This window comes from Notolabrus celidotus, chromosome 19, assembly GCF_009762535.1.
Source record: "Notolabrus celidotus isolate fNotCel1 chromosome 19, fNotCel1.pri, whole genome shotgun sequence".
NCBI classification, from domain to species: Eukaryota; Metazoa; Chordata; class Actinopteri; order Labriformes; family Labridae; genus Notolabrus; species Notolabrus celidotus.
The window spans coordinates 16,343,859-16,356,666 of NC_048290.1; the positions used below are offsets into that span (position 1 = coordinate 16,343,859).

A 12,808-nucleotide genomic window follows, 5' to 3' on the forward strand; every position below is an offset into this window, starting at 1 on the left:
GCCAGGAAACCAGCTCCTTTTCTACATCTGGGTCAGATTCTTGTTTTTTAAATCTCAAGTTAGAAATTAATATTTAAACAAACTAACTTTACATGTAGAAGTCTAACTTTAATCATTACACACGTTTAAATAATGAAGAGGCTTTTTTAATGTTTTTACAGTAAATGAGCTGAAGAGGGAATATCAGACAAATTGAAACAGAAAGTTAAATTAAGTTGAAGGAAGAGATTGATCCGCTCTTCCGTGATCAGAAACTCGTTTAACTGAACTTCTGTGTGTGTGTGTGTGTGTGTGTGTGTGTGTGTGTGTGTGTGTGTGTGTGTGTGTGTGTGTGTGTGTGTGTGTGTGTGTGTGTGTGTGTGTGTGTGTGTGTTTGTGTGTGTGAAGGCAGTGTTTCATTAGGAACACAGAGAGGTACAAAGTTCAGTAAGTAAAGCTTGGTGAAGACATTTTATAATTTTTAGTTTTATGAATATACGTGTTCTCTACGTCTGCATGTTTGATGTGATTTATTTCATTTTAACTTTTTTAAGCTACCTTTGGTTTATTGTTGTCGGCAGCACAGGTTGTGATGACGCAGATTAGACAAAGTAATCCAGAGTCATTGTTTGTAATTTAATTTTAAGCATCTGTGAATCCCAAATATGATGTTACCCAAATTAAGTCACAAATACGGGACATGCCACAAAAGCCGGAGCTCACTTTTCTGTCTTGAGGTCAGAGTTGGTGTTGCTCTCGAGTCCAGGACTGAGTCAGGTCTGACTTTAATTTTAATACCTTCACCAAAATACCTTTTCATAAAAAAGGTAACATTACTGTTAGAAAACTACATGGATGTATTATTTTTGTAACACGTGCACAGAGAAAAAAAGCAAACACACGTTACAAGTCTGCATTGTGGACGTGCCAGACTCCAGCTGCTACAATTACTACTATCTGTAACACCATTATCATCTCTCTCTCTCTTCATCTCCCTCTATCCCTCTCTCCAACACGGTCTCAGCAGATGTGTGTCTAACATGAGTCTGGTCCTGCTGGAGGTTTCTGCCTGTTAAAGGAAGTTTGTCCTTGCCACTGTAACTTGCTAAATGCTGCAAAGTGCTCTGCTCATGGTGGATTAAGATGAGATCAGACTGAGTCCTGTCTGTAAGATGGGACTGGATCTTATCCTGTCTTGATGTTGGGTCTTTATTAATGATAGAACATAGAGTATGGTCTAGACCTGCTGTTTGGAAAGAGTCTGAGGATAACATTTGTTGGGATTTTATATAAATAAAGATTGATTGATAGCTCTCTCTGTCTCCATAAAACCAGTTAGTTCTTATGATCATGTTTACACTGATATTTTATAATGTAATGGCGACTTTAATCAGACTCTGGGTCAGGTAATTGGGACTCTTGTAGGATTCTTCTTTGGTAACTGATTCAGACTAGAGACTCAACCTGGACTCATGGTTTGGGGACTACAGCACTAATGAATATATTCAAACGACACAAATTCTGTCTCTTTTTTTTGGTGTGTTTTAAATGACGGTATGAAACATTATACGTACCAAACCAGTCTCCTTTATCTCGAGTTTGGCTCGCTGTGAGTGTGCCTGAAGAAATCCTCCCCTTCTGTGATGGTCGACTCATTAGGAGTGACTGCATTCACCCAGAAGTTACAATCCTGCCACCCTTAGAACCTGATCTCTTTAAAAAACAACATATGTAGTACAAAGAGGTCAAGACAACCAATAACTAAATTTTAAAGACAGTGACAGTTCAGAAAAGTGTGAACATATGACTGAAAATATATTTCTGCAGGCAGATGATTTGGCTGAAACTGAAGTTAAAGAAACTCCCCAAAACTGGTTCACAGTGATCGTTTTGTCTACCAAATATTCAGTTTACCAAACAAGAAGATAAATTCATACAAGGCTGAAAATAAAAATGTCAGTTTGAGAATTAAAAACAAGATAATGGACACCTGATGTTTTACTTTCATCTTTATTGGACACAAATTCAAAGACGACATCTTTAAACACAGTACGTTTATATGATGCACGATAAATCCAACCTGCTGTGTTACATCGAGGGAAGCTTATGTAAATGCACTACATAACACACACACACACACACACACACACACACACACACACACACACACACACACACACACACACACACACACACACACACACACACACACACACACACACACACACACACACACACACACACACACACACACACACACTCTTAAATATCACGGGTGATCGTACTGCAGAAACAATAAATACACATTTAAAAAAATAATTCAGAGGAGACTCTCAGGATACGCTTAGTGTGGAGTAGGGAAACTGGAATCAGAGAGACGGTGAAATGGAAAACAAGGAGCAGATGAATGGAGGAGAATCTGAGGTATGAAGGGATTTGAAAATATGTGTCGTGAAAGTTCAACATCTTCAGTGTTTGGCTCATTTTTTCTCCATGTTGTTGTATTTGAAGAAAACTCAAGCTCCTCTCCTCCAACACTTCGGTTCACCAGCTTCACCACAGTCTCTACTTTTTCTGGCTGGATGAGCTGATCTTCCTCACTTGTTACTTACTCCTCACTCTTCCTCTCTGCGTGCGTGATTTTCTCACCTCTCCTCCCCCGTGAGGCTGCCAAAAACAGATTTTCTCAAACTGTAAAGAGCGGCGGAGAAAACCGAAGATTAAGATCTCAGAGCTGTCTGGAAATGCTGGACTCCACGTGTGTGTGTGTGTGTGTGTGTGTGTGTGTGTGTGTGTGTGTGTGTGTGTGTGTGTGTGTGTGTGTGTGTGTGTGTGTGTGTGTGTGTGTGTGTGTGTGTGTGTAGGATGTTTTTTATTTTTAAGAGAGGAGGAACTTGTGAAAAGCTTTGACACGCTCGGGTTTACAGGTGTGTAACAGTGTTAGAAGCTTTCTGACAGCACTAATGAAACTGAAAGGAGGCGGAGCAAGTCGAGGGGAGAGGAGGAAGAAGACCAGAACCAACAGAGGAGGAGGAATTAAAGCGACCCTTCAAACACACAAAATAAAGTAAGAACATATAAACTCAGTAAACTCTCTGTAAATATCTGCGTATATATTTAACTCTGCATATATTCTTCTGTCTGAATAAAACTCTGAGCATGAAAACAGCGGCAGTTTTTCAAAATAAGACGGTCGAGCTAACAGTGAAGGTAAAATGTGCAAAAATGTGCCAACAACAAAATGTCATGCAGGAAAGCATGGATGTGACGTCACAATGTTATGAAAGTAAACTCTGTTTTTTTGTTTCCTCCTGTGGTTAAAGTAAATCTATTAAAGGTTCACATTGTGCAACAAAGAGGAGAGTGCAGCCATCACAGGAGAAATATGGTTTAGTATGAGATCATCTTTCGTCTGTACATCACAAACAGATAATCCAAGTTTGATATATTTATTCTTAAACGTTTCCTCTGTTTTTACTTCTAAAAGTTCATTTTTTAAATGTTAAATGCAAAGAGCAAAAAGGTGGTTAGCATCTTCAATGAAAACCAGCAACTTTCGGCTCCTTCGTGATTTTGATTTTGTAGTAAAACTGACATCTCAGTTTCGTTGCTGACTTAGAAGACTTTAATATAACTGAATATCTTTTAAGAAGAGGGCCCAGCTCAAAATAGTGTCATAAAATCAAAGTGGATCAAATCTTAAAAGAAGGTACATGATTAAGTTATCCAATCTTGATTTCTATTAAGATGATACGCCCGATTTTGGTGCCGTAAACTTTTGGATCCCAAACTTCAGGATTATCCTGATCCAGGCAAGGAGCTGGATTCAGACTGGATCACATTAGGGAAATGTAATACATGAGACTTCAGGTAGACTTCAGGGTTGTGAGAAAAAAAGGATATCAGTGTCATAAAATATTCCACCAAAAACTGTTTATGGCAAATGTAAAATATTTAATTAAAAGCAGCTTTGAGAATCTTTCAGTTTATGTGGATTTTGGCGCCCCCTGTGGACAAAGTGTGTATTTCCTTTTACAGCACTAGCAATCTTTAACAGATATAGTTTTTCTTTGAAAACCAAAAGGACAAAAGTAATCTAGATTACCTGATCCTGAATTGTGAAACAGTCCAAATCCAGATTGCTTTTTTTCAGATTGAATCTTTAGAACTTCCAGGCCCAGGTGGTCAATAATTTTCAGACACTTAATAGCGTCTTAGTTATTTAAGGACGGGCATGAAGCATGTTTGTTCCCACGTGCTTTGTTTAACCTGCTGTCTTTAAAGAAGTATGTCAGCAACATTTGGGGGAAGAAAAATAACCAATATGATACTATGAACAAACATGATTGGTCGATTGTTCCCTCACTATAAGGACAGAAGACATCTCTATAAACCAACCAACCATCTGAGTTCTTAAACCCTTCGACTTTTTATTTCTCAAGCTGTAATTGCAGTTAAAAGGACTTGAATTCTTTGCTTTCTTCATTTAAACTTGATCAGTTGGTCATGTGTTAAAATCAGAAAAGTCACCTCTCAGTTTCCAAAATAACTACGAAGCTCTAAATGAACTACAAGAGGAGATCCCTTCATTTGAAGAACTAGTCGTCGCCAGGTAGACAGTCACGTAAGCCACAAGAAATATACCAAATACATCACAAAGCAGCTCTGATGATATATATTCTGTATATATACATGTTTATATTAAGAGATATCCCCCAAAGAAGCCAAACAAGCTAAAAGTCAAAGCTAAGTCTGTATATCCATCAGTGATATAGAAAGCAACATCATCTGCAAAGAAACGCCCCACAAATACAATTTAGGAGTAAAACGAGGAAAAAGGAGGAATGTGTCGTCATCTGTCAAACTTCAAGGTACGATTTTACATCTTCAGAGGGATTAAATCTACAAAGAAGTCTGCCCCCAAGATGTGGACCAAACAGTTCAAGGTTTGTTTCTCGAGGGGAGTCTCTCCTGTGTGTGATTTAATGACAGAATGAGGACGTACAGAAGACACAGCGAGGCGCTTTCCAATATTTTTAAAGTTACAGCAGTTAGCAGAAAGTTTCCAGATAAGCTGATGTTCAAGAGGAGCGGCTCTGAAAAGGACTTTGTGTTGTATTTCCTGTGTTACGCTGGAGCTAGCCTAAAAAAATCAGCCCAAAGGAACTAGCAGTCCCCGGTTCAGGAGGCCAGATCTGAAAAATTAGCCAGTATGGTGACCATCAATAACGTTTAATTTGTAACGCTGGTCTGTCTTTGATCCTAACAGGGTGAAAAGTAATGAGATAGTGTCTTTTCTTGATGTTTGGAGACTTTCAGAGGAGTTATCCCTTTACGGCTAGCATTGTTTTAACAACCAGCTTGTTTTGCATGTCTTCTTGTTTTACATTTCTCTGCAATGCTCCGTTTTCTCAACGTGACATATATCAATCTGTCTTATCCCTAGAGCTAAAACCATTTTCAATATCCCTAAAACATGTGTATGTCAATGAAGTTATAACATCTTAAACACTTGGTCAAAACTCAGCTCATCACTTGGACTTAAGATCACGATTCAGCTCAACAAATCTGTAAAGGGTTCACTTTGGAACTTGGACAAACACTCGTTGTTTTTAAGAATAAAACTGACATTTTACGCAAAATTATGAAACACCATTCGCAACTATTAGACCATTTAGTTCCCAGGAATGAGCAGACAAGAGAGAGCTAATCTGATTAAGGACACCCGTTATGTTAAGGTGTAAAATATGACTTCATACTATGCTTTATTTTTCACGAATGTTTACGTATCTAGCACCCAAAGGTCGACTGTGGCCGTGCTTTTAAGATGAAGTGAGAATGTATGTTTGTGAAAGTACACTTGAGTGTAAACACGGGCGCCCACACTTCTGTGAGGATGGAAAAGCTCTCAAGGTGTCAGAAAAATAAAAGCAGACGGCAACAAACTCTCTCACACTCCTCACACACGAACACGAGAGACTGTGCAGACGTTATAATACTCTGATAAACATTCCCATCTACTCCTGGAGACAATTTTCAGCAGACAGGAACTGATTTTATGTTTTTTACTTTCTGACTCAAACTTTAATATAAAGAGCAGGAATTTAAAACAAGACAGCAAAGGTTGGTTTAGTTTGAGTGAATGTTTCTGCAGAGATAACCATCCTTCAATAAGTTACATATTTTTAATAATTATAAGACACTGCTGCTTTGCTCTGAAGTAAGATAAAAACAGCAGAGAGTAAAAGTCTGATTTAAACTAACATCGACGACGGCTGCTTCACGAGATGTGCTACATGTGGCGGGGGAAGCAAATAAATAGGAATGACAGGAAGTTGGTAAATAAAATTTACATCAATGCATTTCACAATGTAAACAAGCCTTCTATCACGGCTTCAAATATACAGATCACAGAATGAGTTTCCTTACAACTGCAACAATGATAAATAAAACTAATCCGTCTGGTCTACACCTGGACCTGGTCTGGGTTTTTTAGATTTCTCGCGTTAGATTTCTTAGAGCGATTTGAACTTTTGGGTAAAAACCTCAGGGCTCAGTTGGAGACGCAGATCTGGTTTAGACCATGAAGCGGTGCTCCTTGCCGTCGTGGGCCATCAGGATGACGTTGCGGTTGGAGGTCCAGATGAGGCGGGCCAGCTTCAGGTGGTTCTGGGAGCCTGGAGAGGCCGGCTGCACCGGAGGAACCTGGTACGTCTTGATGCAGCGGAGCTGAGGCGCCGAGTTCAGCATCCCGATGCTGCCGAGCAGACTGGTGTTCATCTGAGGAGGACGAGGAGAAGGATGTGGAATTAATCCTACATAAATACATATCATTCAACTTTTCTGCCTGTTATCAGTTCAACAAGAAGTCTCCATGAGCTCCACAAAGACGCCTGAACAGAAAAGGTGCCCCAGAAACTAGCTTGAAAACTTGTGATGTCACTAAATCCTGCTCATAATTTGGCCTGAACTTAAAAGTGAATGAAGAAAAACCTTCAACTATTAATTTTAGAAACATAGGAAAATTATACTGAAAAGACAAGAAAAATTAGTGGAGAAACTTTCCCACCTGTTTCCTTTTTCCTTCACTGTTCGTTGTAGCATTGATTCCCTTTCTCTCCAATGAAAATGGGGGGAGTAGAGGGAGGTAGAGCTTACAGTCTAATCTGGGAAACAAGCTTCCCCCTGGTTTTGCCTTCCTTGTCTTCTTTCTCAAATCTCTCTACAGACTTTCTCCTCTGTTTTCTCTCTCTTCACTTCCTTCGTCAATGACGGAGAGTAGGGGAGGCAGAGTGTACAGTCTAATCTGGGAAACTTGAGCCAAAACAGGCCTCCCACCCTGGCTCTGCTTCCATGTCTTCTTTCTCAAATCTCTCTACAGACTTTGTCCTCTGTTTTCCCTCTCTTCTCTCTTTTCCTCCTTCATCAGTGTAGGGGAGTAGGGGCAGGCAGAGCGTACAATCTTGAAGAGCTCAGGCCCGAATAGGTTTCCCACCCTGGGTCTGACTTCCTTGTCTTCTTTCTTAAATCTCTCTACAGACTCTCTTCTTTCTTCTCTCCCCTCGTTAGAGTGGTTGAGCAGGGGGAGGTGCAGCGTACAGGCTCTACCTTGATGATAGGTGCTAAATAACCTCTGTTATTAAGCACCTGTCATCTATCTCCATGTTTGGGTGAAATCAGGGGCCCTGTGCTCGGCTATGTCACTTATCAGTCGAGCATAGATATTGGCATGAGGTCGTGATGTGATTGGTTCACACACTGAGTACTTATCTCTTTCATTAGGGCACATGCACCTTGAGTTTACTCATAACTCCCGATGTGCAAAGTGTCTGTCGGTTTCTACTTGATTTGGTAAGAAGACCATCATCACTAAGTCCTCTCAGAGACGAGGAATCACGACTTTAACCCCCGAAGCTTCTCTCACGTTTCATAACAAGAGAACTGCATACTCCAAAAGAGAGAGAGAGAGAGAGAGAGAGTGTGTGTGTAGGAAAAACCTTGAGTAGAAACTGTATCGTTTCCTGAGACGACACTGCCCCTCCCTCAAACAGACATTAACACACACTCACTTACACACACGCACACACACACCGACAGAGCGTCTGCCAGCTCATTACCACAGCAGCCGTCTTGTCGGCGCGTAGCAGCGGTTTATGCTTACAGTAATGCCATTAGTGTGTGTGTGTGTGTGTGTGTGTGTGTGTGTGTGTGTGTGTGTGTGTGTACAGACAGTCGTGTCAGAGGTCGTAAAGACCTTTCATTCAAAATAACAGTTCTGGGAAGTAGATAAGAAGTGTGTCTGTCTGTCTATGTGTGTGTTTATCAAGTGATCAGACATCTGACTCTGAGTTTTTGTACGCTCAGCAGTCTCTTTCATGCACTCTAACTTTCACTTACCGATTATCTACACAGTTTATGTTTAAACAATTAAAAGAAGAGAATGTATAAGAAAAAATCTAATTATATTAGAAGTAAATGAATAAAAGGGATGAAAATAAAAGTCAAAATAAGAAAGGAAATAAAGAGAGACTACATAAGAAACAAGGAAAGGCAACTTCGGAGAAACCGCCTGAAATATAAGCTCCGTTTGAAAGTGATCAAATGAAAAAATCTCTGCAGGAGGAGTGCAGTGCATCCATCCAACCATCCTAAAACTAAACCTTCAAAACCAAATAAGAGCGACCTGCAGAGCTTCTCAATATGCAGTGTGTTTGATGCACGTGTCACTTACCTGCCAGAAGGAGATGTGGCTGTCAGCGTTGGAGTAGGTCGCCAGGTAACGTCCGTCAGGGGCGAACGAAACGGCTGTGATTGGGCCCTTATGACCGTGGATGTTCTAGAAGGAGAAAGAATAACAGACTCATTAAAACAAACTTTTTAAAGATTAGAAATGACTCTTCATACGTCACATTGCAGAGTTTATAATAAGATGCTCGTCACAAGTCAGACACAGTGAAGGAAATGGTCCCAAAGGAGAAAACGAAGCGTGTGAATCAGCAGCTGCTTTAAGTGGAAAACCAGACATTTGCTCAGGACTGCAAAACTGAGGAGCTCTGTACCATTCAAAATGTTTCAAATGTGAATCATAGGGATATAAAAAGAGTGTGGGACTGATGCTTTGGTTTTTCTGTGTGTTTCAGAACTTGTTCTGAGATCTGAGTGAATGCTGGGATGCTGGAACTTGACAGATTGAGTTTTGTTGACCTGTGAAGGAGTCCTTTTAGTCTTGTTATCGTCACCTTTGCACACCCTGCTGCTGGCTTCTGTACCGGCACAAACACTTGAACCACACTGACATGAAACCTGAGGTGTGTGTCCTCTCCATCACTCACTCCAAGCAGCCTGAACTCCACCATCCTCCTTCTTATCCTCTAAATGTTGTTGTACGTCTTTGTTCTGGTGTTTTGGTGCTCTGATAGCCACTCTGTGATAAAAAGCGTTCTCTTTGGCACACAAGGTATTTGTGAGCGGTGTTATTGAGGTTTATGGACCCTGAGAGTCAGACTCCAACGCTTCACTTTATGGAGTGCTTTTATAAAAAAGAATACGACCCGTATCTGAGACCCCTCCACTTCTTTTCTCATCACCTATTGAGCCTAAAACGAGAGAACAACTCGACTCTTCCACGAGATTCTTTGTGTTTATGTGTCCAAACTGCAGCAGCAGCAGCCCCAGCTTGAAACCCAGACTTCAATAAATCCTCTTTTGTGATAAAGACGAGATGAAGAACAAATTTTGGTTCTTGTTGAAATTTCATTGAGTCATCTCAGAAAAACTCGTTTTGCCGTTCAGATTCTCCTCGACTGTTAGTGCTCGGTTTTGACGAGATAATTCCATCAGACGAGGGGCAGCTTCTGCTCCGACAGATGCTGCCGTTCGCCTGCAGAACTCAGGGGACGAAATAAAGCGACGCCGCGCCACATGTAACGCAATAAACAGTCCCACCAGATGCAGGGTGTGTAACGCAATAAACGGCCTCCCCCAAATCTCTCCGCCCCGCCTCCGCCTGCGACTGGGATTACAAACTCTCACCTCCAGATGAGATTAAGACGCGACGCCTCGGGCAACCAGACCATGAAATAATAACCCGTCTAAGGCGATCAAAGAAGAAAAAAATAATAACCCAATGAAATGAAAATCTCATCTCTTTAATTCGCTCCCTCCCTCCTTCTTTTAGGGGAAATTATATTAGATTCCAGCAGTGGCTGAAAAAACGCTGAATTATTGTGATTTCTCTCCAGCCTTCATCCCTGCACACACCCCTCTCTCTCTCTCCTTTTCACGATCCGTTTCTCAACTCTCTGTGCATCCTTCACCTCTGTCGCTCATTATTTTCTCTTTGGCGTGATCCCAAAGCTTATTTCCCATCATTAATTCTGTTAAAGGCGAAACGATCAGAGGGCCAACAGCGGTCACAATTCATCTGCATTCACTCAGCAAAGATGGACGCATGAAGAACAGCCGATTTAATCCTGCACACCTGCAGCCTTTGCTTTATTAAAGTCACCTGAATTCACTTCAGTCTAAATGTGTTTGTATTTTACTGATAAAGAGACGATGAAGTGGATTTATCAGACTCTGACTAACACAAAACATCCGTCCAGTCAGAGCTCATGTTGCTGCTCTGTGGGCTGAAATCCATCCTTTAAGTTGGGGGGGGGTTTTAAGTTGCATATTTAAAAAAACAGCAAAACTGTGTAGGTAGGCCAAATTGAGATAACGTCAACACTGTCGTCCAATCAGAGTGCAGGGCTGCATAAGAAGCATGCGTGGAGGACCTGACAACGAGCAGGTGACGTAGAATAACAAAACAACATGTTTGCATAAAGAGAGGGAGGAGAAGGATGCAGAGCAATTTAATGTGCCTCAGATATAGTATGATCAGCGTGTGTGTGTGTGTGTGTGTGTGTGTGTGTGTGTGTGTGTGTGTGTGTGTGTGTGTGTGTGCATGGCTGTGTGTTTGTCCGTGTGTGTGCATGTGTGTGTGTCACGGTGGACTGCCTACCAAATCAATCAGCCTATCAGAGAGCAGTGAAGCACACTGAAACCATTTACAGCACTCTGTACTTCAATACACCTGACGCCTGGGGACACGACTGTGTGTGTGTGTGTGTGTGTGTGTGTGTGTGTGTGTGTGTGTGTGTGTGTGTGTGTGTGTGTGTGTGTGTGTGTGTGTGTGTGTGTGTGTGTGTGTGTGTGTGTGTGTGAAAATGTGTGTGACAAAAGGCTCATAGCATTTTATTGCCTTCTACAAAGACAAAGTCAGACATTAATAACAGCTGCTCGTTCTGAATGAGAACTATGAATACTGATGGAGCGATCTCTGCTCTCAGATCGCTGCACCTTCAACGGATCGAGTGTTTCTGCTTCCATCATGAGGAGATACTTCTTTAAAAGCAGAAAATTCTTCTTCTAAACCGAGCTGCTGTGACTTCAGCTATATGTGCGATTCTATTTCACAAATATAGGAGCCGATACCAGCTGTTGTTGGGCGAGAAGCGGGGTGCGCCCTGGACAGATCACCAGTCCATCACAGGGCCTACATGTGGAGACAAACGTTAAAGTGCAGCGAGGAATAAATGGAGTTTCATGCAAGACCGGTTAGTTTGAGGTGCCCTCTAGAGCCCGCGACCCCCAAAATATAGGTGCCAAAGACTTGTGACCCCCACTGTCCCTCAAAGGGATTTAATGTGGCTTAATTTAGCTGGTCTGCAGAAAATTAGCCTACCTATATGAACATGTGTCTGTGTTTCCTTTGCCTTTATGAATTAACCTACTGCTACTGATGCTTTTGATAATTAACTGTTCACTAACCCTAAACTTAGGAGTCATCTGGCAAAAAGAAAGGCAGAAAACTCATTACATTTTCTATTTTCAAGGTTTTATTTCAAGTTTAGCTACTATTTTTCTCAAAGGTTTTTACTATAATGAGTAAAATTTACTATTTTTAGATAACTTTTGTCATTCAACTTTTTTTTTGGCATTTTTTTAGTATTTCGTTGTTAAACCACAAGTTAACAAATTATATATAAGCAATACAAAACCAGCAAGGAGAAGAAAAAATCAATAAATACAAATTAATAATAATAATAATAATCAAATAATAACAATTAACTGTACAAAAATGCATGACGATAAACATAAGAAAACAAGGTAAATAAACAAAAGATAAAAAAAATAAAAATAAAATAATTTTAGATAACTTAAAAAACAAAAACATTCTGGAAGACATCTCACAACCCGCTATTCAGTATGTGTCTTGCGACCCCCCAGGAGGTCCCAACCCACACTTTTGGAACCCCTGCTCTAGTGGATGCATTGTTCAACATCCATCTAAACTTAAGGGACTCTTGGAGGAATGTGTGGGTATTGTTTTCGTATGTAAAGGAAGCATGAATGAGTCTCGAGGAGGAGGTAAGTAGAGCAGCAGTATGCTCAGAGCTGAAACTTTGCCTGAACCTCATAAAAACCCCTTGCATGAATGATCAATCCTTTAAAAGCATGTGTGACTCTGCAGCCAATGGACGACCACGCTGCTTTTGCTTCCGATGGGGTGCTAAGTGGGCTGAGCTAACTCAGAGTCAGAACTACACCTTCAGTTACAGAGTCTTCACTCAGTGATTAGAGGAAGAAACAGATGCAGACAGACAGAGAGAGACAGAGTGAGAGAGATCAGTCAGGTTGTTTCTTTGTGTTCAATTAGTAGACTCTGTAGAGTCTGTTAAAGAAGCAGAGCAAGCAGCTGGACACACACACACACACACACACACACACACACACACACACACACACACATACACACACACGCAGAGCAATGCAGCTGACAAAG

General features: G+C 41.0%; 1 protein-coding gene across 2 annotated transcripts in view; it reads right to left on the minus strand.

The window, feature by feature from the left end:
- Positions 1–6,030: 6,030 nt before the first annotated feature.
- The window catches only part of LOC117830956 (WD repeat-containing protein 7), a 105,617-nt gene continuing 98,839 nt past the window's right edge, over positions 6,031–12,808 (minus strand). For both annotated transcript variants that reach the window (XM_034709331.1, XM_034709330.1), the window contains exons 29-30: positions 8,711–8,815; positions 6,031–6,759 (exon numbers count right to left, since the gene is read on the minus strand). In XM_034709331.1, the coding sequence (XP_034565222.1) occupies positions 6,556–6,759; positions 8,711–8,815 (309 nt within the window). In that variant the 3' untranslated portion in view covers positions 6,031–6,555. The remainder of the gene's footprint in view (positions 6,760–8,710; positions 8,816–12,808) is intronic.